Source organism: Hyperolius riggenbachi, chromosome 5, assembly GCF_040937935.1.
Source record: "Hyperolius riggenbachi isolate aHypRig1 chromosome 5, aHypRig1.pri, whole genome shotgun sequence".
In the NCBI taxonomy this organism is placed as follows: domain Eukaryota; kingdom Metazoa; phylum Chordata; class Amphibia; order Anura; family Hyperoliidae; genus Hyperolius; species Hyperolius riggenbachi.
The window spans coordinates 423,833,217-423,860,691 of NC_090650.1; the positions used below are offsets into that span (position 1 = coordinate 423,833,217).

The 27,475-nt window shown below is 46.9% G+C and overlaps 1 protein-coding gene across 2 annotated transcripts in view; it reads left to right on the plus strand.

The window, feature by feature from the left end:
- The window catches only part of CCN4 (cellular communication network factor 4), a 140,026-nt gene that overhangs the window by 40,694 nt on the left and 71,857 nt on the right, over window positions 1-27,475 (plus strand). The window contains exon 1 of one of the 2 annotated variants that reach the window (XM_068234955.1): window positions 24,419-24,484. The exons of the other annotated variant lie outside the window; for it this stretch is intronic. Within the exon in view, the coding sequence (XP_068091056.1) occupies window positions 24,440-24,484 (45 nt within the window). The 5' untranslated portion in view covers window positions 24,419-24,439. Of the gene's footprint in view, window positions 1-24,418; window positions 24,485-27,475 lie in introns of those variants that run through there. 2 annotated transcript variants of the gene reach the window in all.

The following is a 27,475-nucleotide window of genomic DNA, read 5'->3' on the forward strand; positions in this document are numbered from 1 at the left end:
GCAATCACCGCTTCTGTAAACCGTGTTATAATAAAAACCCCAAAGAGATGAAAATAGAAAGTTACAACATGGTCGTATTTGCTATTCCAGCTGAGGATTTGACTTGGCCCACAATTTGGTCTTTAAAACTAAACTGGAAAAAAAACCCTGAAAACAACTATTAAAGTCCTAGTCAACCTTACTATTTAAAAATGGGTAACATGATACATTTGTATTAATTAATCATTTTTGCATGAAATATATTGAAAATCTCTTGCTGGCTGGGTTCTGTCGTTCCGTCCTGCTAGGAGAGTAGTAGTTTCACCAGCATGGAGCAGATTGACTCCGAGGCCGATTTCATACTACTGGCCCGTGATAACGGTGTGGTGCGATCGCAATGCAAAAAAAAAAAAAGCCAATGGAGATCACTGTAGCAGTGCGCGATAATCTCCATTCTGACTGCAGGTCAAGCAGCAAGTGACGCTCTCTAGGGCTAGTTTCTGTGTCCGGAATTCAAATAGCGTGCAAGTGTATTGAAAAAATTCATTCAAAAAATTCTCTCAATTTTGAAAATATATGCGTGGCCATAGACGTACATGACTTCCGGTTTGCCGCACGTTGCTTCGCATGTTGCCCAGCAATGCGCTGTTGCTCTAGCAGCGAATCAGGCACTTCCGCCAGGATGCATTGCACCACACTAGGTCCAATAAAGTTTCATTGGTGTAGTGAGGGCCTGCTGCCAAATAGGCCAACGCACTGGCATGCAGTGTGCACGCTTTCTCCTTTCCAAGCTGCTGTGAGATTAAAGGATACCCGAAGTGACATGTGACATGATGAGATGGTCATGTGTATGTACAGTGCCTAGCACACAAATAGCTATGCTGTGTTCCTTTTTTTCTTTCTCTGCCTGAAAGAGTTAAATATCAGGTATGTAAGTGGCTGACTTAGTCCTGACTCAGACAGGAAGTGACTACAGTGTGACCCTCACTGATAAGAAATTCCCCTTTTTATCTCTTTCTTGCTCTCAGAAGCCATTTTCTGTTAGGAAAGTGTTTTATAGTTGGAATTTCTTATCAGTGAGGGTCACACTGTAGTCACTTCCGGTCTGAGTCAGGACTAAGTCAGCCACTTACTTACCTGATATTTAAAGAGAACCAGAGACGAAGCATCCTCATGTATTTTACCATATATATCAGTGGGAACTTTAGAGAAAACACCGACCATGCTCTGTTTCATTATTTACTGTTCAGATTGCTTCTCATCAGCCCAGATAAAATCCCAGACTGAGCATTTAGTCTGGCTTTGCTATAATAACTCAGCTATAATGATTCCTGAGCAGAGCCACAAGGGGGCAGGCTTGGGCTTGGAAAGACAGCACAGAAGACAGACTCAGCTATAAAGATTCCTGAACAAAGCCAGGCTGAATGCTTAGTTGGGGATTTTATTAGGGCTGATAAGAAGCAATCTGAACAGTAAATAATGAAACAGAGAGCAGGGTAGGTGTTTTCTCTAATGTTCGTACTGATATATATGGTAAAATACATGAGGGTGCTTCATCTCTGGTTCCCTTTAACTCTTTCAGGCAGAGAAAGAAAAAAGGAACACAGCATAGTTATTTGTGTGCTAGGCACTGTACATACCCATGTCTATCTCATCATCAGGGTTGCCAACCGTCCGTCTTTAGACGGGCAGTCCGTCCAAATCACCTCAAATTAACCCTGTCCGTATTGCCCGTATTTTTAAACATGCTGTCCGTCCAAAATAAGTACATTTCTCCATCTGCGGCACATTGTTTTGTGCGCATGCTCAGGTCTCACTGTGACCGCTGTGTAGGAAGCCGGGAACAGCAGAGAATCAGGCTGCACCTCCTCCTCATCCCTCCCTCCAATCAGAAGCTGCCTTTTCTGTCTGTCAGCTCCTCCAGCCAATAGAAGCAAGAGGTAGCAGAAGGTTTCCCTCCCCCACAACACGAAGTCCTGGTCCCGGTCAGCATGGAGAGGAGGTAGCTAAATCTGTTCAGCCATGTGCTGCTTCTAGCCCCACCGAACATGCGCTTCTTTACCTCTGCTGCTCACAGCCTGAGTGTCAGCATAACTCTTCCGAATCCAGCCTCTGCCATGAGCACTCCTGCCAGCCAGGACTCGGGAGCTGATAAGTGTGACATGTAGCAGCACTTCAGCTCTATAAATCCTCCATGTGCTGCGATGTAATTAGCTGGGCAGCATTCCTGGGGAACTTGAATGGGGTCACAGGAGGGATGGGATCAGGGAAGCCTTTCTCCATGCAGGGCATGGGGGTTATTTACATTGACAAGGAGACTTCTGGACTGGTGATCAAACAGCTGAAACCTGAGCTTTGTAAAGATAAAATCACTGTCCCATAGAAATCTGCTCTGAAAGGGCAAGTGCATTGCTTCACTTTTACAATAGGTTTTTGTTAGCTGCTCTGATCAGGCAGGCAGCTCAGTTTCTCCCTTTTATTTGCATAGAAGCTGGGGTCGGTGTGGCTAAGCTGCCTGCAACCTATCTTCCAGTTTAGGGCTGGTTCACACTGGCCAATGTTGCAGCACTCTGCTGATTGCCAGTGATCAGCAAAGCGCTGCTGCTAATGTAACTCTATGTAAACATTCACACAGCAGCGATTGCGATCATTCGCAAACACCCTGCATGCAGTGCTTAGAGAACAATTGCGCTGTGATTCTCGTTCTATTGAACGGGAATCACAGATGCAAATATCGGTAAAATGCAAGAGTTTGCCTGCTGAATCGCAAACACAATCTGGATTTAGGCGCCAGTGTGAACTAGCCCTGAGGGCTGGTGCACACCGAGCGGCTTTTTCAGCGTTTCTGCAGCCGCTTGCGGCTGCGGATCCGCTTGGTCAATGTATCTCAATGGGGTGGTGCACACCAGAGCGGCAGGCGTTTTGCAGAAACGAAAAATGCCTGGGTGAGGCATTTTTTGGATTTCGGATGCGTTTCTGCCTCAATGTTAAGTATAGGAAAAACGCAAACCGCTCTGAAAAACGCCTGTTCAGAGCGGTTTTGCAGGCGTTTTTGTTACAGAAGCTGTTCAGTAACAGCTTTACTGTAACAATATATGAAATCTACTATACTGAAAACCGCAGCAGCAATCCGCAAAACGCTAGCAAAACGCCTCATAAAAATAAAAAAAAGCGTTTCAAAATCTGCTAGCGTTTTGCGGATCTGCTTGCGGTTTTTGGTGTGCACCAGCCCTTACAGTGTAATTACCCCTTCTGCAAACATAGGCACACTACTGGAAGTGACCTGAGCACCATCGTTCGAAACAAACATCTCCCTAAGGGAGGTTAGTATACTGTGTGTATTTTTGGGGACAGCTGTGACTTTTACTAATGTACAGGGGATGATCTCTAGCTTCCCATCCCTCTAGTTTGCACAGGTGCCTCCATCTTACTTTTATGTGTACCACAGAACCGCACTAAGTAAGCAGCTGTGGTGATATTATGCACCCCTGATCACACCATCATTTGAAACAAACATCTCCCTAACGGAGGTTAGTATACTGTGTGTGTTTTTGGGGACAGTTTTTGAGGTGCATAATAATATTATGCACCCCTGATCAGCTGCCACAATAATGCATGCTGGCAGATGTAGTCCATAAATGTGAGATGGAATCACATTTATAGATTACATCTCAAATGAATTGCGGAGGCCGATCAGGGGTGCATAATATCATCACAGCTGCTCTGAACGGCATTTCTGTGGCACATGAAGAAGCAGGTCTATTGTGAGCTAGTGTGAGAACAGTAAAGTGCTGCAGAAGATGTCAGTGCTATATAAGTACATAATAATAATATGGTAGGACATTACACTATGACTATGGTAGGATTAGAGTGTGAGCTCCTCTGAGGACAGTTAGTGACATGACTATGTACTCTGTAATGTGCTGCAGAAGATGTCAGTGCTATATAAATACATAATAATAATATGGTAGGACATTACACTATGACTATGGTAGGATTAGAGTGTGAGCTCCTCTGAGGACAGTCAGTGACATGACTATGTACTCTGTAATGTGCTGCAGGAGATGTCAGTGCTATACAAATACATAATAATATGGGAGGACATTACACTATGACTATGGTAGGATTAGAGTGTGAGCTCCTCTGAGGCCAGTCAGTGTATGACTACGTGCTCTGTAATGTGCTGCAGGAGATGTCAGTGCTATACAAATACATAAAAATATGGGAGGACATTAGACTATGACAGGATTAGAGTGTGAGCTCCTCTGGGGACAGTCAGTGACATGACTATGTACTCTGTAATGTGCTGCAGGAGATGTCAGTGCTATATAAATACATAATAATAATATGGTAGTGGTAGGTCATTACACTATGACTATGGTAGGATTAGAGTGTGAGCTCCTCTGAGGACAGTCAGTGACATGACTATGTACTCTGTAATGTGCTGCAGGAGATGTCAGTGCTATACAAATACATAATAATATGGGAGGACATTACACTATGACTATGGTAGGATTAGAGTGTGAGCTCCTCTGAGGACAGTCAGTGTATGACTACGTGCTCTGTAATGTGCTGCAGGAGATGTCAGTGCTATACAAATACATAATAATATGGGAGGACATTAGACTATGACTATGGTAGGATTAGAGTGTGAGCTCCTCTGAGGACAGTCAGGGACATGACTATGTACTCTGTAATGTGCTGCAGAAGATGTCAGTGCTATATAAACACAATAATAATAATATGGTAGGACATTACACTATGACTATGGTAGGATTAGATTGTGAGCACCTCTGGGGACAGTCAGTGGCATGACTATGTACTCTGTAATGTGCTGCAGAGGGTGACAGTGCTACATAAATACATAATAATAATACGGGAGGACATTAGACTATGACTATGGTAGGATTAGAGTGTGAGCTCCTCTGAGGACAGTCATTGACATGACTATGTACTCTGTAATGTGCTGCGCAAGATGTCAGTGCTATATAAACACATCATCATAATAATATGATATGGCTATGGTATGGATTAGATTGTGAGCTCCTCTGAGGACAGTCAGTGACATGACTATTTACTCTGTAAAGTGCTGCGGAAGATGTCAGTGCATTATAAATACTGAAATAAAAATAATGCCTGGAACTTAGTGCCGCCCACAACTCTACTTAAAAGTGCGCTTCTGACTCCGCCCCCTGTCCGTCCAAAATTTTGTGTGTCCTGCTTTTTTGGGCCTTTTGTCCGTCAAAAATTAGAAATGAGGTTGGCAACCCTGCTCATCATGTCACATGTCACTTCGGGTATCCTTTAACTCTTTGTGGTTAGCGCTGCAGCACAGCAGCGTCAACATCTTTCTGTCCTGGCAGGGAAATTAGACCATGGGTCTATAGGATGATGCCTGCAGGCTCTGCTAGGAGTAAATCTGCCTGTTTGGGTTTGCTTTGCTCTGACTTTATTAGCAGCTCTGCCCTAGCTGGTCACAGGAATCTTCCGCATTACACATACTGCAAACACTGACCTCAGCAGCACATTACCAATGTCTGCCGTAACCTGTAACTCGCAAACACTTCAAATATTCACACAAGGAAAGAACTTGGTGCCCTTCCACCCCCGGCAATAAAAGTGCCATAATTCTCACAATGTCTTCATTCACTTCAAAGCATGGCTGCTGTTGATCTTCGCTGTGTACACTTTTAAGCCCAAATAAATTTAAAATTCAACAAGGAAAATTATAATAATAATCTGGTTATTTGACTCCAGAGAGATGAATAATATTAACTTGTTGCGCCCAGCTGAGTGCCAGAAATGTGGATATGTTCCTGGTTCATTTATTATTAATATTATTTAGTATTTATATAGCGCCAACATCCACTGCAGCGCTGTACAGAGAATAGTCTTGTCACTAACTGTCTCTCAGAGGAGCTCACAATCTAATCCTTACCATAGTCATATGTCTATGTATGTATCTTAGTGTATGTATCGTAGTCTAGGGCCAATTTTTGGGGAAGCCAATTAACTTATCTGTATGTTTTTGGGGTGTAGGTTTCCCCAGGAGTGCCCGGAGGTAACCCACGCAGACACAGGGAGAACATACAAACTCCCTGCAGATAGCGCCCTGCCTGGCATTCTCTGAACTATTCATTTCCACATATATTCTAGGCAGGGGCGTAACTAAAAATCGCGGGGCCCCCCTGCAAAACTTTGGATGGGGCCCCACTTCCGCCTTCTCTCCATGCCCAGACTTTTCAAGCATCACTACAGGGCAAAGCACTTGGGAAGGAGTAAAAAAGCTGGAGGTAGAACAGGCTGTACACAAAACCCGGCTGCACACTGAATAGGGACTGCCTACACATCTTTGGCTGCAAAACTTTGTATGATTCCTTATCAGTGCCTGAGCAGATGCAGTCATTAGAACAACAGAGCAGCAAGTTTTTTCTCTCCTTGCCCTTAGTTCTCAGTCTGTCAGGACAGGGCCCCCTGTGGCTTCTGGGATCCCCTGTGGATGCATCTCTTGCAGGGTCTATTGTTACGCCCCTGACTCTGGGACTGTCCACTTATCCAGAAATTGGTAGTGTATAGCTCAGCTCATATCTTATCCACACGTATTTTGTTCTCTAGTAGGGTTATGCTATTGGGATTACTGGAGGGTGTCCCGGAAAAAAACTCTGCCCAATACTTAGTACACATATTGGGCATGATTCATTAAGCTGCGTTGCTAAAGCTAAATTTGAGCAGTGCGAGTTAAAAATCCTCTGTGCATGCTACGCGGTGTAGTGCTGCTTAGCGAGCGCTGCTAACTTTCACGCATTCCTTTGTATGTACCGGCCCCTCCATTAATCCCTTTGTACATTGTAGAGGCGTCCCCAATGTGGTAGCTCTTGCTCTTCCAAAAAACAACCACCACAGCCGTGCCTGGGATATATCCACTTTCATCCACAGACGCAATATGTCCTAGAAAGCCACAGCGCTAGGTGATTAGTCTTAAGGTGGCCACACACGATACAATAAAATGATCCGATTTTACGGTAATTCGATAAAAACGATCGGATCTCCCGAAAAAATCGAAAGCTTTTTTTTCATTCGACTGAAAAATCCGATCGGATTTCCCGTTTTCTTCGATTTTTATCGATCCGGAATGCCAGATATTTCTCTTCAATCTTTCTAAAGACTGTATGGTGTGTGTTAAGGTGGCCACACACGATACAATAAAATGATCCGATTTTACGGCAATTCGATAAAAACGATCAGATCTCCCGAAAAAATCGAAAGCTTTTTTTTCATTCGACTGAAAAATCCGATCGGATTTCCCGTTTTCTTCGATTTTTATCGATCCGGACTGCCAGATATTTTTCTTCAATCTTTCTAAAGATTGTATGGTGTGTGTTGGATTGTTAATTTATTAATATACACACCCTAGCAATTTTCTCAGAGTTTCCAATCATTTTTATCATAATTGGGGGAAAAATTGCACATAGGTGTGTGGTACATTGGTCATATTTTTGAAATGTTACAATCAGTAAGAAAAATTGATTGCAATTCTTAAATTGAACAGATATTTAAAAAATTGCATGGTCTGTGGCCACCATTAGGCATACAGTAGATCCGTTCCACCTCCAGAGATCCCTCCTGAATGCTTCGTGCCTGTACGTGCACCCAAAGAAACAAAGAGGGGTTCTCTCAGTGGAATAATATCAAAAGGCAACTGTATTTGTATAAGAACATCAGCCAAGATTCAGCAAGTGTCACTCACATTAAGAGGGTCCTATGCCACTTAGGACCCCCTCCGGATATAACGCTTCCCACCCTTGTGGTACTAAGTGAAATACTTGCGATGCGCTGTACTCTAAAGACTGAACCGCGCATGCGCAGGGCTCTTACAGCGGCCGGCATGATGATGCATTGGGTACACAGCGTGGGCGAGCACGTGCGACTTCACCCAAAGTTGGCGCATTACTGGAGCCACCAGCAGGAGTGCGGAGGGAGCCAGGAGTATATCGGGGACCTACGGTGGGCTGGAGGAAGCCCCAGGTAAGTTCTGTTTTTTATTTTATTACACAGCTCAGGGTCCCTGTAAAACTAGTTGCCGACAGAGTCACGCCGATGGGCGTGGCCGCGGCGGCAGCCCCAGGACCGCCTAACACCGATCGGCATAAAGTCCTGGGGCTCTGTTTTGCAGGAGATCGGCCGCAGGCTGCGCACGTATCTCCTGCTTGGTGGGCGATTGCCGCTCGGGAGACTGTTAGATGGCGAAACCGCTGTCTAATTAACATGTACAGCTCTGCGATGTACAGCAGCGCTGTACAGGGGACAGCCGTGGGGCACGACTGTCCCCCTGAGGGACACAGAAGCGAACCGAGCCAATCGCTGTGATAGGCAGATAGGGGGAGGGAGAAGGGCTAATTTAAATCATTTAAAAAAAAAAACATAAAAAAACAACACAATTAACATTTATTAAAAAAACAAAAACAAACCTGGGGGCGATCAGACCCCACCAACAGAGAGCTCTGTTGGTGGGGAGAAAAGGAGGGGGAATCACTTGTGTGCTATGTGTCCTGCAGGCCTGCAGTTTTTAAAGCTGCAGTGGCCTATTTAACAAAAAATGGGTGGTCCTGAAGAGGTTAAACACTCTCTAGCCACCTAGCTTACTCATGCTGTTTTGAATGAGTCAATAGAAATAGCTTCTTGATTACTGCAAGTCATAAATTTGTCTTTTGGATAGTTTTTTTTAGTCCAGTTCGTTCACCCTAATCAAATCTGTTGCTAGTGATCTATAGCCTCCACCATGATTGATTTATCACCTTTCAGTCTGCTTACTGTTTGAAGGTGAATCTGAGGTGATAGCAATATGCAGGCCGCCATATTAATTTCCTTTTAAGCAATACCAGTTGCCTGGCTGTCCTGCTGATCCTCTGCCTCCAATACTTTTAGCCAAATACCCTGAACAAGCATGTGGCAGATCAGGTGTTTGCATGCTTGTTTCTGGTGTTATTCAGACACTACTGCAGCCTGTTAGATCAATAGGCCTGCCAGGCAACTGGTATTGTTTAACAGGAAATAAAAATGGCAGCCTCCATATCACTCTCTCCTCAGGTGTCTTAAAGAGACTCTGTAACATGAAAAAGATCCCCTGGGGGGTACTCACCTCGGGTGGGGGAAGCCTCCGGATCCTAATGAGGCTTCCCACGCCGTCCTCTGTCCCACGGGGGTCTCGCTGCAGCCCTCCGAACAGCCGGCGACAGACCCGACTGTAGATTCAATATTTACCTTTGCTGGCTCCAGCGGGGGCGCTGTGGCTGCTTTCCTCTCCGAACTACACGGAAATACCCGATCTCAGTCGGGTCCGCTCTACTGCGCAGGCGCCGGAAACTTGCGCCTGCGCAGTAGAGCGGACCCGACGGCGATCGGGTATTTCCGTGTAGTTCGGAGCCGACAGCCGTCAGAGCGCCTGCGCAGGAGCCAGGAAGGTAAATATTACGTCACGGCTGCACAGATTCCACGGAGGGCTGCAGTGAGACCCCTGAGGGACGGAGGACGGCGTGGGAAGCCTCATTAGGATCCGGAGGCTTCCCCCACCCGAGGTGAGTACCCCCCAGGGGATTTTTTGAGGTTACAGATCCTCTTTAAAGGCATAATCGGGTATGTGAGAAATTCTCAGAGGATCATTACTATCCTATTGATTTTCAATCAGGGTGAGAAAAACGGTTTAAAATGTTTTTTTATTGCTGTTGTTGTTGTGCAGTCATCAATTGCTTTTTGAAAGGGGACAGTAACAGTTATCCGTGCAAATTTTTAATATGGTTTACCATAAATTTCCGAATGCATGAATCTGTGTTTTGTAATTTTTTTTTTTGCTTTTTTCCCTTTTTGATTTGTACCTATGAAATGAATTTACACTAGCAGATTTATCTGGCGCTTTGAGTCCGCCAGGAGAAAAGCGCAATATAAATGTTATTTGTCTTGTCTTGTCATTTATGGCCATTGGGCATTGCACAGGTTGTAGGATAGGTTACAGTGCAGGGTATGGTTTGATTTTGAAAAAATATAATCAATCAAGAAAATTGATTGAATTTAAAAGATCTGAAGAAAAAGGAAACAAGTGACGGTGTCTTGGAAAAGTATTCACCCCCTTGGCAGGTTTGTCGTGGTACAATTGTCTTTCCATTTAACTAAATATGTGATACTTGAAGGTAATTGGTTGCACCAGGACTTTTTAGGGGATTCATGGCAAAGGAGGAAGGCACATGCCAATTTTCAGCTTTCACAGCAGCCACTAGAGCACACTCTAGTGTAGCAGTTTTAGGGAGTCTTGTCCAAGAATTCCTTACTTAATAGGTGCTGGCTTACTGAGTAGGAAGAGCTGAGATATGAAACCAGGCCTCTTGTGTCAGAGGCAGAGCCCCTAACCATTACACTATCCAAACACTTTTAACCACTTACACTTTCCTAACTTTTCCTAAGTTCACCATGAGCTATCTGCATGTTCTGTAATAAGTTACATAACAAGGGTATGATTTTATCAAAGAGAGTTCTTCAGCAGCATTTCTGGATATTAGCGTGCAAACACTGAAATTGGGAAGCCATGGTCCCCTAGACATTAGAATTCAGAATCAGAAATCAGAATCAGAAATCTTTATTTCGCCAAGCATGACATGGATCCATGCCCGGAATTGGTTTTGGCACAGTACAGTACAGATGGTTTGAGAAAAGAAGAACAAGACAATTAGAAAAAACAAGCTAGCAGACATCAACAGTTACATTTTACATCAGTTACATTATACATCACAATCCCAATGTGACATTAGATTCCCCCAATTAGTCACGTGGGCCGGTTGCCTGGTTTTCCGTGACTCTGCCCGGGCTGCAGCTCATTTGGATTGCCCTGATGGGAGTATGTGGAGGGAATTAAGGAGGCTGACAGCCGTGGGGAAGAATGAGTTGCTGTGTCTAGTGGTCTTTGTGGCAATGGCACGTAGCCTCAGGGGAAGCAGCCTGAAGTAGCGGTGGCCTGGGTGTGAGGGGTCATTAGCAATCCTCAGTGCCCTAGATCGCAGTCTCTTTTTATGTAAGATGGCAAGTGAAGGGAGGGAGCACCCAATGATCCTCTCCGCCGACCTGATGACTCTATGAAGTCTGTTCCTGTCGTTGGTGGTGGCGCCAGCATACCAGACTAAGATGGAAGAGCAGAGGATCGATTCGATGGTGGCGGAGTAGAAGCTAGTCATAATCTCTCGGGACATGCCAAACTTCCTCAGCTGGCGGAGGAAGTACAGTCTCTGCTGGGCTTTCCGCTGGGTGGCAGTGATGTTCGTTGTCCATCTGAGATCACTGGAGATGGTTGTGCCCAGAAGTCGGGCGCAGGGAACCCTAGCTACCTCAGTGCCATCAATGTAAATTGGAGGTGGGGCGGGAGCCGACTTCCTGAAATCAACGATTAGCTCAACTGTTTTCGCAGTGTTGAGCACCAGCCTGTTCTCCTTGCACCAGTTGCAGATTCTCACCACCTGCTGATGGAATTTAGTAGCCATGTGCCTCACAATTAAAGGACACCTGAACCGAAAATAAACTCATGAAATAAATGATTGTATCTATCTTCCTTCTCCTAAAAATGACTTTTTAAGACATCCCACAGTTTTATTTTATGTTTAAATCTATTTTTTACGTTTTAACTGTTTTATTGTTTTTGCTCAATTACACATTCATTGAATTATGCCAAAGCTAAAATCTATGAACGATTGATCCTTTTTATCTCTTTCCTGCTAGGAAAGTGTTTTATAGTTGCAATTCCTTATCAGTGAGGGTCACACTGTAATCACTTCCTGTCTGAGTCAGGACTGAGTCAGCCACTTATATACCTGATATTTAACTCTTTCAGGCAGAGAAAGAAAAAAAGGAACACAGCATAGTTATTTGTGTGCTAGGCATTGTACATACCCATGTCTATCTCATCATGTCACATGTCACCTTGGGTATCCTTTAAATAAATAGTCACCTGCTTCCAGATAAAAGAATAAAATATTTCCATGTCTCCAGATAAAAGAATCAAGTAGTCACACGGCTCCAAATAATTCATCACGTAGTCACATGTCTCTCAATAAAAATATTAAAGGGAAGGTCCGAGGTGAATAAAAACAAAAAATCTACTTACCTGGGACTTCCTCCAGCCCCTGGTAGCCGTCTTGTACCCTTGCTGCAGCTCCGATTGCTCCCGGTCCCCTTCGGTGCAGATGCTGACCTCGCCAGGTCGGCATCTTACTTGCGCTCCAGCATGCGGCTTCCAGAGCCGCACTGACGTCATCCAGACTGTACTGCGCAGGCACAGAACTACTGCGCCTGCATGACGCCCATGATGCTGTGGCGCCCATGGTACGATCTATACCTGCACCCCTCTAGATACGCCAAGGGGGTTCTTATATAATTATTTATGTCCAAATGACCCCATAGTATACCATTCTTTGATTGTTTGCTATAGACCCCTGAGGGAAGTAAAACATGGGCACCAACTGCCTAAAAATCAGTCCAGCGCCAACACTCCTCCTCTTGGCTGGACTTTGAAAAGAATTCTGGGAAGCTGTTTCACTGAAGTAGAAATTTCCTACTTCCCATTCCCTGAATTTTCCGGAACCCGTTTGAACTGCTTTCCCCTTAAAGTCTTGTTAAACGATACGTACTCTCTGTTTCTGGGAGCACAGCTGGGCTTTTATTTGCCAAAGTCAATCAGAACCTTGTTAGGCTCGTATTTTTATAAGAACACTGTTGTATAAACAGGGTCTTGCGAAGAACTTGCTTAGAATGTGTTTTTAATCATGGGACATTGTCCGTGTTTATATTCTGCCTGATTGTACTAAATAGTCCCTGAAACTAACGGAGACTTGGATAAATGAAAAAGTGCAGTAACAGTGGCGGCTACAGCTTCAATTTTTTATGGGGGGGGGGGGGGGGGGGAGGGGCACAAAGGGGACATGATGGCTCAAAATAATGGGCACATATCAGACTCACATAGCATATTAGCTTGTAGACCAAGCTAGCCACCATGCTGCTCTCGCCATTGCTTAGAAGGAAGGACTGCTCCCTCTTCACATCATAAGCTCCACCCATTGCCACGGCAACCGATAAAGTGCCAACCTTGTCTGCATATCTCTGCAGACACTCTTGGAAACAACTGTTTCCTACGTTGGCGCCATAATGTGCATATTGCTGGTGGGCGGGACCATTTACTCATCCCCGCCATGCCCCGAGGACTCGGAGCCGTAAGCATTTCATGGAGCTGAGTCTATGGCACTACACATGTGGGAAGCGCTTGTCCTTGGAGCTACTCAGTGATGCGAGTAGTTCCAATGGTCTGTTTGACCGGATGGTCGTGATCAGAAACCCAAAAAGCTCTTGTCGGATTTCTTTCAGGGATCCACACAAAGCAACGGTGGGGTCCAGGAGAACGTGGGAAGCCTCTGCAGGATCCAGTGGTATTTCTCTTCTTAGGTAAGTATCTATTTTTTTTTTCATTTTGATCTACCCCTATATACTCGCATATAAACTGACCTGCATATAAGCCGAGGTACCCACTTTTCCCTTAGAAACCAGGAAAAAGTGATTGACTCGTATATAAGCCCCTCCCCGGTAAAGTCCACTCCACAGTAGCCAAATATGCCCCTAGTACAAGGCAGCAGCCCTCCCCATAGCCAGATGTGCCACAAGGATGATACAGCTGTGTCTCAGGACGCCACTAGATGGCATTATAGCTATGAGACACAGCGGGTTACCACACAGGAAGAATCCCTGATCATTGCATCACTGACACGTTGCCTGCACGCTCTGCTCCACAAGCCAGGGGACACAGGTAGTCTTGAGCAGTGCACTCTGCTCACCAAGTTGCAGGGAATGGGGGGGGCCTGGACACAGCAAGGAGCCAGCTAGCAAAAGCAAGATAACTAGTGCAAGATCCTTACACTCCTCTGCCAGTAACAACGCATGCTCCACCATCCATTCTGCTCAACTGACTTGCATATAGGATGAGGGAGTAACTTTTCAGCACATTTTTTGTGCTGAAAAATTAGGCTTATACTTGAGTATATACAGTACTTGGATACACTTAAAGGGAACCAGAGGTGAGAGGCATATGTTGACTGACATGTTTAATTCCTTTTAAAGGGAACCCAAGGTGGGGATTTAAACTAAGAAAAAGCAATGCTAACTTATCCGGGGGGCTGAGTGGATCAGGTAGTTGCAATCCTCACCGCTCCCCAAGGCTCCTGTGGTCTGCTCTCCCTAAGTTTCCGTTTCTGTGACCACTGGGGTCACAACGATGGAAGAGCTGCTCTGTGTGTCTGACACATACAGTAGCGTGCAGGGAGGCAGAAGAGCAGCAGAGGGAGTGGCAAGGGAGAGACAGAGCTGCCCTATGGCAGCTGGGGAAGTCCTGCAGGAAAGCCCCCAGTGGGTGTTCGAGCAGATACCTCTCCTCCTTTGCTCTAAAGATTGGCAACAAACTGCATGTCCCCTACTAACCAGAAAGATCAGCAGGACTGCCAGGCAACCGGTATTGTTTAAAAGGAAATAAATATGGCAGCTTCCATATGTCTTTTACAAGCAGGGCCGGCCCGCTCATGAGGCGGGGTGAAACTTTTGCCTCAGGCGGCAAATTTCTAGGGGCGGCATCCGCCCGTCGGAGGGTGCGGGGAGCCGGCTGCCCAGCTGGAGGGGTAGCGGGCAGGACGGGGGTATTGGGCCTAGCGGCGGGGAGGGGGGTCGGACCCCCCCCTCCCTCGCCTGGGTCCCCGTCCTCCGCTCCCCTCCAGCCTTAAATACATCACAACTAGCGCAACTCGCAAGAGGCAGAGGGCGGGGAGGACTCACCTCTTCCTCGCTCGATCCAGCGTGCGCTCCACTGACGTCACTTCCTGCACGCCGCCCACTGTATTGTAAATGGACGGCGCTGCAGGAAGGGACGTCAGTGGAGCGCACGCTGGATCGAGCGAGGAAGAGGTGAGTCCTCCCCGCCCACTACCTCTTACGAGTTGCGCTAGTTGTGATGTATTTAAGGCTGGAGGGGAGCGGAGGACGGGGACCCAGGCGAGGGAGGGGGGGGTCCGACCCCCTCCCCGCCGCTAGGCCCAATACCCCCGCCCTGCCCGCTACCCCTCCAGCTCGGCGGCGCCCCCCACGGGGGGGGGGGGGGGCGGCAGCAATAATTTTTTTTTAAATTTGCCTCAGGCGGCAAAAAGTCTAGGGCCGGCCCTGTTTACAAGGAGAGAAAGGGGTCAAATGAGTGGCACTCCCTGTGTAACGAGCTTCATGATTACTTGCGTGTGGGAAATATGAAAGCAAAAAATGTCCTCACCGTCTCATCATTGGTCACCTCTTGTCTATTTGCTGGGACGTGTGCTCCACGGATACAGTAGAAAGAAAGCACAGATGTATTGTAATATCACAGAAGAAAAGGGATGGAATCCGGGCACCTTCCGTCCAATACTGTTTATTGCAAGTCAAGACAAACATCCATAGGTTACCATAACCATAAGTACCTCATTCTAGTGGTCTTAATGGTGATGTCCGGTGGAGGTGGGGGAGCCAGGGCACTAAGCGGGTCCGGCGACGACCGTTTCGCGTCTATGCAGACGCTTGGTCACGCTGTGTACCACTGTAATGGGCGCTGTGCAGACATCCGGCTATACACGGGGAAGAAACCCCGCCCCTTCCGGGTGCCGCAGCCGTCCTAGTGATTGGAGAAGGAAGGCGAAAGAGGCTGGGGGCGTGTATGTTGGGCTGAAACTACAGATCCCATTACGCTGTGCGTAAAACCACCGCCCAGCAAGGTTGATTATGCAGCCACGCTGCGCTGCGGGACTGGAACTACAGTACCCACAATGCTGCGTGTAGAGGCACTGCCCCCCCCCCCCCCCCCCCCGAGCGTGTAAACTCAATGGGAAGGCGTCCAGTGGCCATGACAACATCTATCACGGTTACACTGCCCATACAGCATATAAGAGGGGTGCATATTAACACCTCTCCTCACCTTGTAGGTCTGTAGTATATACACCGGGGGGCATTATTATAGCCCACCCTGTGTACAGCCTGCGACACAGTTCTACCCGCCTACAATCGTCTCCCCTAGTGTTCAAGTGACAAAGTGACATTTAAAAACTAACAAGTTTGGGCGGCATATCTTCAATTTGCATAAACCTGCACATTGTCACAACCAAGGGAATATCTAAAGGGTGTATATTTCTATTAACATAGTTTACTTAGACCTTTGACAACTGTAGACTTTCTGTACATGCCCTCTTAGAATACCACCATAAATTTCACAAAGCATTTAAACAGATCAGATACCCTATAATCCCAAAAGTACTCAGGTAAATTTTATATCCATGTCCCCAAACCCCTAGGACGGCTGCGGCACCCGGAAGGGGCGGGGTTTCTTCCCCGTGTATAGACGGATGCCTGCAGAGCGCCCATTACAGTGGTACACAGCGTGACCAAGCGTCTGCATAGACGCGAAACGGTCGTCGCCGGACCCGCTTAGTGCCCTGGCTCCCCCACCTCCACCGGACATCACCGTTAAGACCACTAGAATGAGGTACTTATGGTTATGGTAACCTATGGATATTTGTCTTGACTTGCAATAAACAGTATTGGACGGAAGGTGCCCGGATTCCATCCCTTTTCTTCTGTGATATTACAATAGCTTCCATATGTCTCTCATCTCGGGTTCCTTTAAAAAAAGTTATTATAGAAGGGTTATTCTTCATCTAGTAACTAGGCGCTTGGGAACAACACTTGCTCTTCAGTTGCATTGCTATTGTCTTGAGGAAGCTGCTTGTGGTGGCGAAATGCGTTGTCTAGTGCTGAAATAAAGTCCTCTCTGTTTTGAAGTTTGATGTGAGAGGTAGGACAAAGTTATACCTATTATTCTTACATTAGGTGCCTCCTTTGCACTGCTTCCCATGACACCTGCAATTGTAATTTTTTTCAGGGGTAGTGACCCACCTTAAAGGCTGAGAGGGGACGATACTTTCCCTCACACATACTGAGCCATTGATTCTTTTAGCAACTCTGCCTTGTGAGTATATCACTTTTACAAGTTAATTCTATCCACTTGCCTTCAGGGCCGGATTTGTACTCTTTACCACCCAAGGCCGCTGTCACCAGCCGCTCCCCTTTAGTATAGGAAGCCAGGTGACCCCTCCCCCCTTCCCTCCAGTACAGGTAGCCATATGACCCCCTTAATCCCTCCTTTTCCCATTCCCCGCTTTCAGTATAGGTAGTCAGCTTGTCTTCACACCACAGCAGCCATCTGTGTCACTCATTTCTTTGCTCGTCTCCAGTGCAGAAGCTTCCTATTCCTTTCCGTCTCCAATGCTGCCCAAGTCCATAGTCACCGGCCCAGGGGTGCCTCTAGCCATTTTGTCACTCCAGGCGGGACAACCTGTGGCGCCCCCCCTCCCCGCGGCCCGCGCCGACCACCCCTCCCCATTGTGCTAACCCTTATCTCCCCCCCACCCACACAAACACACTCACGCTATATTATACTATAATGATTAAGTTCCACATTTTATCTTTTTTCTATACATTTCATGTTTTATATCTAACATGTTCCCCACAGATCAAATGCCGATATGTCAGCACAGATCAAATGCACATAACACATCCCCAACAGATCAAATGCACAAAACACATCCCCCACAGATCAAATGCACATAACATGTCCCCCACAGATCAAATGCACATAACATGTCCCCCACAGATCAAATTCACATAACATGTCCCCCACAGATCAAATCCAGATATGTCCCCCACAGATCAAATACACATAACGTCCTCCACAGATCAAATGCACATAACATGTCCTCCACAAATCAAATGCACGTAACATGTCCTCCACAGATCAAATGCACATAACATGTCCCCCACAGATCAAATCCAGATATGTCCCCCACAGATCAAATCCAGATATGTCCCCCACAGATCAAATGCACATAACATGTCCCCCACAGATCAAATCCAGATATGTCCCCCACAGATCAAATCCAGATATGTCCCCCACAGATCAAATGCACATAACATGTCCCCCACAGATCAAATCCAGATATGTCCCCCACAGATCAAATGCACATAACACATCCCCCACAGATCAAATGCAGATATGTCCCCACAGATCAAATGCACATAACGGGCTTGATTCACAAAGCGGTGCTAACTGTTTAGCATGGGTGTTCTAAACAGTTAGCACGTGAAGTGCCGTTCGCGGACTTTTGCGCGTGCAAAGTGCCGTGATTCGCGCGATCGCGGACTTTTTCACGCTCAATTTGCGGCAAATTGAACACCCGTGCTAAACAGTTAGCACCGCTTTGTGAATCAAGCCCCAAGTCGTTAATCTCATCGGGTGGCTCACCTCCTCTTCCTTCAGTATGGCTGCACAGTAGCCACACAAGCACGCCTGCGAATGTGCAGTAAGCCAGAGCTGTGGGCTTCATGCTACTGCACATGTGCGGCCGTGCTTGTGTGCCTACTGCACAGCCATGCTCATAACAGAGGACGAGTGCGACACTGATCTGCAGGGGGCCCCGCTCAGCGACGGGGGACATTATACTACCTCTAGTGACAGCTCACTACACCCCCAGTGACAGTTCATAGCCCCCAGACACAGCTTACCGCTACCCACAGTTTACTGACCCCTGCACTATGAAGGCTAACTATAAGACATTGTTGGGCTCTTTTAAAATGACCCAGAGATCACAAATTTCAAAGTTTTATACTTCCTCCAGCCTCTTAAGAATGAATACATCCCTCACCGTCCTCCCGTTGCCCTCCATTCAGCAGTAATCAGCCCCGGTAACTCGCTCAGTCGGGTCCAGTCTGAGTCAGCCGGGGTCTTCTGCACATGCGTGGACCTTCTGCACATGCGCAGAAGACCCCAGCTGACGTCACTGAGCTGAATACTGGAGCGGATTACTGCTAAATGGAGGATGGCGAGGGACGCATCCATGCTTATGAGGCTGGAGGAAGCCCCGGGTAAGTAAAAAAAACGTAGTTCGTGATCGCTGGTGCACTTTAAAGTGGACCTGAACTCAGAACGTGTTCTCTGCTCTTAAAGAGACTCTGAAGCATTATTAAAAATTGCTTTTTACCTTATATTCAACATGGGCATGTTTGCCCCAGCTAAAACGCTGCTATCCTGCGGCATAACGAGGGGTCTTTACCTCCTAAATACCCCCTGCAAAATCCACTACCAACTTGGTCGTAGATTTTGCTGCTCATGGAGGCAGAGTTAATGGCTGTAGCTCTGCCTCCATGCGCGTCTATCAGCCGGCGGATCTCCGCCTCTCCCCCGCCCCTCTCAGTGAGGGAAGACTGAGAGGGGTAGGGAGAGGCGGGCGGCACTCAGCGCTGAGAGGCAGGGCTGCGGCCATTAGCCCTGCCTCACACGGAAGCGCTCCCTGGGCACCATGGCGGGGATTTGGGGGGTAAAGATCCCTCGTTCAGCCGTGGGAGAGCGGCGTTTTAGCAGGTGCAAACATGCCCATGTTGAATATAAGGTAAAAAGCAGTTTTTAAAGTTGCTTCGGAGTGTCTTTAAAGATATGCGACAGCATAAGAACCTTTACATTGAACCTGAGACGAGTCTCAGGTTCTATACTTACCTGGGGCTTCCTTAAGCACCGTTAGGGCTGGTCGTCCTACGCAGTCTCCCTGGGTGATTCCTGTCACCTGCAGTTTTCTCTGAAAACATGGGTGAGTCGCGCTCCATCGCACATGTGCGGCCCCACCAGGTGTGCTCCCGTCGCTGTACTTGTACTGCGCAAGCGCAGATAGCTCACCTAACGGAGTGTGACTCGGCCAGTCAACTGCGGGTGACAGGAGTCACCCAGGGAGATGGCAAGGGATGAGCGGCCCTAATGGTGCTTAAGGAAGACTCAGGTAAGTATTGTACCAAAGATGCTTCTCGTCTCTGGTACACGTTAAACAAAAACATTTCTTTGTTACAGGTGACACAAATCTAAAAATAAATCCGCACTGTTTCTACTTCCTGCTTTCATGAAAGGAAAGCAGACATATTGTTAACATCCTGTGCATTAAAAACAAATGAGTGGCGGATTAAACAGGAGTATATATATATATATATATATATATATATATATATATATATATATGTGTATATATATATATATATATATGTATATATATATATATATATATATATATATACAGGGTGATACAAGGTGCATTTGGCTGTTTCCTTCTGACCTGTGAAAAAATTCAGTTCCACTTTTTTAAATTTATGTCTTTTTTTCCTAGGATGCAGCTTACCTTAGGCTGCCTGCACTCAAACTGCAGCCACTTGTTTGGGAACGGGAAGGCGGGGGATACACGCGCACACACACCCGCAGCGGCAGGGCCAAGAGGGGGAAAGGGGGCACAGTCAGTGTCTCGGTGGTCTCCCAGTATCTATCCAGCGCCAGCGGGATAGTCATGTTGCCTTGAGGTGGTGGGCGGAGTTAGAGGCGGCGCCGCACGGACGCAGAACATAAACCGTGCGGCTGTTGCTATGGAGGGGGCGGGGCAGACGATGAGGAGGAGGTGGAGTGGGTGGGAGCTAGTGACATGGAAAGCAGTGTGCTTCACTGCATTTCCTGTCCATTGGCTGGGCGAGGGGAGGGGGCGGGCAGGCATAGAGGCGGCGGCACGTGGTGTAAACAAACCACGATCCCTGCATATGACAGGACAGAAGGAGGCAGCGCAGCTAAAAGTAGCGGTGGTCAGCCGCAGTCTCCCCCGCGACAGCGCCTACCTCTTTCATGCTGCTCCAAGCCGCCGCTTGTACCGCCAGGCGGTTAAGGCGCCCCTGCACCGGCCACAATGCAAACGTGCACAGAGAGCAAGATGGCTGCTGCACAGGCGGCTGGCAGCAGAGTACCGAGGTCAGGCACTCGCCTGATCTCCCTGCATTGCAGCATTTGCACGTTTTCAAATGCTGCATAAGTTCAGCCTGCTCCTGTGGTGCCCTAGGCCATGGCCTAGGCGGCCTTGGCCTAAATCTGGCCCTGCTTGCTTTGACATACTACACCATATCGGGCTCCCGGTGTTTTTGTGTTTTCTCCTTTCCTATCTTGCAAGCATCTAGTAGCATCTTAACTTTGATAAACAGAGAAAAATAAAATACAAATCAAGAGTAAAAGTCACAAATCTCTTGTGAATGACAAGGCAGGGTTTACTGTGAACAGAGATATCCTACTGCAGCCAACGCCCGGGTCAAGTATCTCCCATGCGTCAATCAGCGCTAACCCCCAGCGACGTTGATCCATTCAGACAGAGCGTATAATTACACGCTGTCACCGCACACCGGCTCACAGCGCCCCGGGCCAACAGGAGTCCTATGCTGGAGAAGGAGTCTTCTCTGTGTTTGGTCTCTCAGTGTGTGCCGACACAAAGCTATCTTATATCCAACTTTAAAGTCGAACTCCAGGCTCATATACTGTATAAGCATAAAAAACAAAAATAGCCCTTTAAAGAGAAACCGTAACCAAGGATTAAACTTCATCCTAATCAGTAGCTGATATTCCCCTTTCCCATGAGAAATCTTTTCCTTTTCTCAAACGAATCATCAGGGGGCTCTGTATGGCTGATATTGTGGTGAAACCCCTCCCACAGTGTGATGTCAGGACCATTTCCTGACATCATGCTGTGGGAGACTTGTTGCATTGTGGGAAATAACAGATGTTTCCAACTGCTAAAAAAGCAAGCAGCATCTCCTTCCACTGACATCACCTGCCAGCAGTAAAAATGTCACCATGTGATAAATGTCAGGGAGAGGAAAGGTAATGTGCAAACACTGACTAAATTATTTATACATATTATTGTAAAAAGTAAGCACCTTTGTTCATTACATTATTTTCACTGTAGTTCCTCTTTAAAAGAAACCTGAGGCGAGCGAAATACGAGAGATGCCATTATAGACTTCCTGTTCGGGAATTACATAGCTGCGTAGTTATCTAGGTTGAAGGTTGAAGAAGACGACAATCCATCAAGTTCAACCTCACAAATCATCCCTCTCACTGGATGAAGGGATCACCTTCCTACATCTATGTGTCAGAGCTGTGATTTCCCTTCACCCTTAGAGCAAAGCTGTCAGATTGTAAGGAGAAAAAAAATCAGATACTTACCTTGATACAGAAGCTTCCCCCATTTGCGTGCATGGCAGGGGTGCCTCTAGCTATTTTGTCACTCCAGGTGAGAAAACCTTTGGTGCTCCCTCGCCCCCATGGCGCCTTCCCCCCCCATGAAAATATTTGTAATGTGGCATCGTTTGACCAGGAAATAATGGTAAAGTGGCAATGTTTCACCAGAAAATAATTGTAATGCAGCAGCGTTTCACCAGAAATTACATTTATTGCGGCAGCGTTTCACCAGTAGGTTCATGTAAGAAAGAAAATACATGCAAGGAAGAAGGCACACAGGGGGACATAGGGAGGCACAGGGGGACAGAAGAAGGCACGAGGGTCAGCAGAAGTCACAAAGGAGGCACACAGGGTGACAGAAGGAGGCACACAGGGGGACAGAATGAGGCACAAAGGAGGATAAAAAGCGACACAATGGGGGCTGAATGAGACACAAAGGAGGACAGAAGAAGGCACAGGAGGACAAAAGGAGGTACACAGAGGGGGCAGTGGGAGGTACAGGGGGACAGAAGAAGGCATGAGGGCAAGAAGGAGGCGTGGCTTAATTTTGGGGCAGGGCTTAATCCAGCACCATGCGCCCCCCCAGGACTAATGGCACTCCAGGCAATGGCCTGTACTGCCCAGAGCAGGGACAAGGTCCTCCAGCACCCAAGGCTGAGACACCAAAGTGCGCCCCTCCATCCCTCCCACCCCAGCTGTCACACACTGATTTCTATTAGACTAAGAGGGCCACAGGGCCCACAACCTCCCCAACACCTTAATATCCAGTTATCTGGCTTGCAGTCACTGCTATGTATCCCCTTTTCTTATTTCTTTCTGCTTCATACACAATTAGGAATGACAGCTGAATGAATTGTGCGCCCCCTCCTACACTGCGCCCTGAGGCTGGAGCCTCTCCAGCCTATGCCTCGGCCCGGCCCTGGTACTGCCTATGCCTATAGGCGCCCCTGGTGCATGGAAAAGGGGTGCGAGAAAATCTGAACACCCAATTTCGGGTAGTAGAATATCTCTAAAATGTACTAATATTATACATTTCAAAATACTTACTTAACCTAACACTACTCTCACACAGAACCCTCCCTTATGCCTAACCTTACCCCTCCCCCCATGCCTAACACTCAAAGGTATGGAGGGGTGTCCTCCATACCTAAACCATAAAAACACTGCCTGTGCCTAAGCTTAACTGCTCCCCCCCCCCCCACACGCCTTAAAGTGGATCCAAGATAAACTTTTACTCATTGCATAATTGTGTTCCTTTCATATAGTTTATAGGGCTTTCCTCAAGCTCGATACTTTTTTGTTTTGTTTTAATACTCTAATTCCCTATGACCTAAACAGGCCTCTCCCACAGCTCCTTTTGTGCATGGTAGCAAGGGATTATGGTAGCTCAGTCTGGGCAGGAGGAGGAGGTTACTAGCCAGAGATTTCAGAGGCAGAGGGGAGGAGGGAGGAGGAGAAGGGACTGAATTTACACACAGGCAAGCTGATAGCATCTCCAGCCCTCAGCCTGTGACAATGTGACAAACAGAACATGGCGGCCCTCATTGTATCACAGGAATAAATCATCATAAACTTTTGAAGCTGTTTGCAGCTAGATATGCTGTGTAAACGATCTAAACTTTAGATAAGATATATAGACACGTTACTTGTTATAGTTAGTTTTTCATCTCGGATCCGCTTTAACCTTAAACACAAACCTTTCATCATCTGACCTTGACCCCCGAGCCAAACCTTAAAGAGGAACTTCACCCTAAACAAACATACTGTCATTAAGTTACATTAGTTATGTTAATTAAAATAGATAGGTAATATAATCTCTTACCGACCCTGTTTTAAAAGAACAGTCAAATGTTTGTGATTTCATGAGGGCAGCCATCTTTTTGGTTGAAAAGAGGTGACCGGGAGCATGAGACACAGTTCCAACTGTCCGGTGTCCTGATCACCGTTCCCAGTTGCTAGGCAACGAGAGCAACAACATCAGAAATCCCATCATGCATTGCACAGTATCAGGGGAAAAATGCCATTATAAATAGTGCCTATAGTGTGAAATTTGTTATTTTTCGAGTGCCCAAATTTCCTTCTGTAGCCGTTATATAATGTCGCCTACGGAGGACATGAGTCTCTGGGTGCAGCACTGTGAGGGCGCTCAGTATGGCCATGCACCCCAATGTGCGTGACAGGCAGCTCGCTGGCAGCCTGAAGTGCCCTCGCTTCCCTCCCTCTCTCCCGCTGCAGAGGAGTCCAGAACTGTTAATAACAACAGAAGTCTCACCGGCTTTTTATATTCCAGCGATGATGTCATCTCCCCTCTGCATCGCGCCTAGCGTCCTCTCCTTGGTAACAGCAGCATCTCTTCTGAATGGGGCACATGTGGCTATCTATGGGGGGGAGGGGGGGAGGATATCTGACTATCAAAACAGCATTTGCACATTTGGCTCCACTCATAACCACTCCCACATTCATGTTACATGGCTACGTGCCGCAGGACTATCCAGAGCTAAAGCAAAAGCTGTCTTTGTACCTGAGTGCTGAAAACCCTAGCTCCGCCTCTGGATACGGTACCTGTAAACTCTCACAAAAATCAATCATGAATGATCATTTTGGACAACAAAAATCTGGAATGCATAACCCTGCAGCCAATCAGAATGTCTCTACATCTGGCCTAAAGCCTAGATGCTGAAATGTTATTGGCTACACTTCATCATCCCTCACTGTGCTAATTTAGTGATGAAGTAATTTTAGGCTGGCTTGCTTGTCTGAATAATTAGTTCAGGCCTCTCTATATTTTGGGGCCTGAGAACATGTAGGCCGTGTGTTTGGCTTTTTAGACGAGGGAACGGCGGTCTCTTTCTGCTCTATAATAACATCCATCTGCTAGAACAAATAAGTGAAAGGACCTTTCCAGGGATTGGAAGTCCGCCATGAGGACCAGCTGAGATACCGACCTATTCTTCAAAGCAATCCCCAACAAAATGACACCGGACAGGAAGTGCACTTTATAGACATGACAATGATCTCATTTTTTGGGGGGATGGTGATGCTTAAAACCAGACAGCCAGTTAAATGCACACATGGAACAAGGTATATATTTACATTTCTAAGGTTTGTAATAGTGCCCAGCCAGTCCTGAAAAGCAGATGACTCCAGACCACCCAGCCAACACCCATCCCTGACCTGATTCTATTATTGGCCATGCCAGCAAATGCAGACAGGTGATGTCATGCTGATTGGGCTGTGCAGAGAGCAGCAGCACGCTAATGACTCATCACTGAGCTCCTCCTCCTCCTATCAGATTGGCTGCACACTGCTGTCCCACCCTCTACTATTCTGAGAGCTGCTGTGCAGAGGATTGTAGGAGGCAAGTTCAGTAGACAAAATGAGCTGTCTATAAAAATGCATAATTTTTAATGAAATTGTAACTGAATGAAAAACGGTATTATACGTTTAGGACTCCTTACGTTCTCATTTTGTTCTTCTAAATATTGTCCATGCTTGTTGACTCTGTAGTAGCTCACTTCCTACCTAACAGATGTCAAACTAGCATATTCTGCAGCCTTACCACCCCAAATGTGCCGATCTCCATTGAGTCCCTGTTCTAGCCAGATGACAATCCATGGACTCAACTAATAAGCTCCTCCCTTGTCCCTACCTGACAGCAGCCTAGCTTCTGCATGGCTTTGACATGATAAAGAGGCAGGATGGGTGTGGTCAACATAAAAAGGGGGCGTGGTATGGGTGGACTGAGGTGTTTCATTGGCAGACCAGTACAGGAAAGGGCGTAACTGGTTTCCAAACCAGGAAATACCACCAAAAGGCTGAAGATGGTGGATTCAATGCCTGTCAGCAGCTCCTATGCACTGGCCAGATGCTTGCTAGTGTTCAAGACAGGCTTGAAAGAGACCCCCCCCCCCCCCCTCGTCACATCTCAGAGCGCTTGCAGCCATGCTGAAGTGCTCGGCACAACACATTGCTTTTTTGGCAGTGGGTAATGCCATCGTAAGTGAATGATATGCAGTGGTGTTACAATGCTACATTTTTCCTAGCACCCAAATGGAGCTTGTGGGCGGCTGGCAAACTGGAAACTAAACTGCCTGACAAGCACTAAATTCAGCCGCCCATCTGAAAGAGGCCTAAGACAGAGAAAGGAGTAATATATACCCCAATGGGGCTGCAGACTGGGGCTGAAAGGTAATATTTAACCTCCTTAGCGGTAACCCCGTGTGTGACACGGGGTAAGCCGCCGGAGGGTGCCGCTCAGGCCCTGCTGGGCCGACTTAAATAATTTTTTTTTTGCTGGACGCAGCTAGCACTTTGCTAGCTGCGCCAGCACCCCGATCGCCACCGCCGCGCGCCCCATCGCCGGTATCCGGTGCGGCGCGCGGCCCCCCCCCCCCCCAGACCCCTGCGCTGCCTGGCCAATCAGTGCCAGGCAGCGCCAAGGGGTGGATCGGGTCTCCCAATGACGTCCCGACGTCGCTGACGTCGGTGACGTCATCCCGCCCCGTCGCCATGGCGACGGGGGAAGCCCTCCAGGAAATCCCGTTCTTTGAACGGGATTTCCTGATCGCCTATCGCCGGAGGCGATCGGCGGGGCTGGGGGGATGCCGCTGAGCAGCGGCTATCATGTAGCGAGCCCTGGGCTCGCTACATGATTTAAAAAAAAAAAAAACTGCTGCGCTGCCCCCTGGCGGTATTTTTCATACCGCCAAGGAGGTTAATAGCCTTCAGTAGAAGATGTATAATACACTGATTTCATGACTTTAAAGTGGGATAAAGCTCTGACATAACATTAAATAAAAATGTGTTTTCCTACTTTGTATTACCCACACAGTTATCATATTTGCTTTTGTGCACAAGTTATATTGTCTGTTTACAAATTACAAGTTCCCAAAGTACAATGTATCTGCTCTGAAAGCTGCCATTGCATTTTAAAGCGTAGCTGCTCTATTTATATATTAAACTCTATCTAGTGATCACTTCTCAGCTTTCCGCTTCTACAGTAGCTCTATGCTGCTCATTTTCAGCACAGCTAGGATTGTAGCAGACAAAGGAGTGTAAACAAAAGATAATGTTATACCCTCTTTGCATGTGGCTAGAAGCCTTCCACCGAAGCAAGGAGCTTTCCACTGAAGTGCTGTGTATAACTGTTTGAATTATGTTCTGCTACAAATTCTCTTTGTGGTAGTAGATTTTGTGTGCTAAATAATTTTATAGAGCAAGAAGAAATGCTGAGTTTCATACCACTTTAAGTGAATTAATTGTTTATACCTATACAACATCCTCTGCTTTAAAGGAATACTATCGATTAACATGTTTTTTTCAATTGAG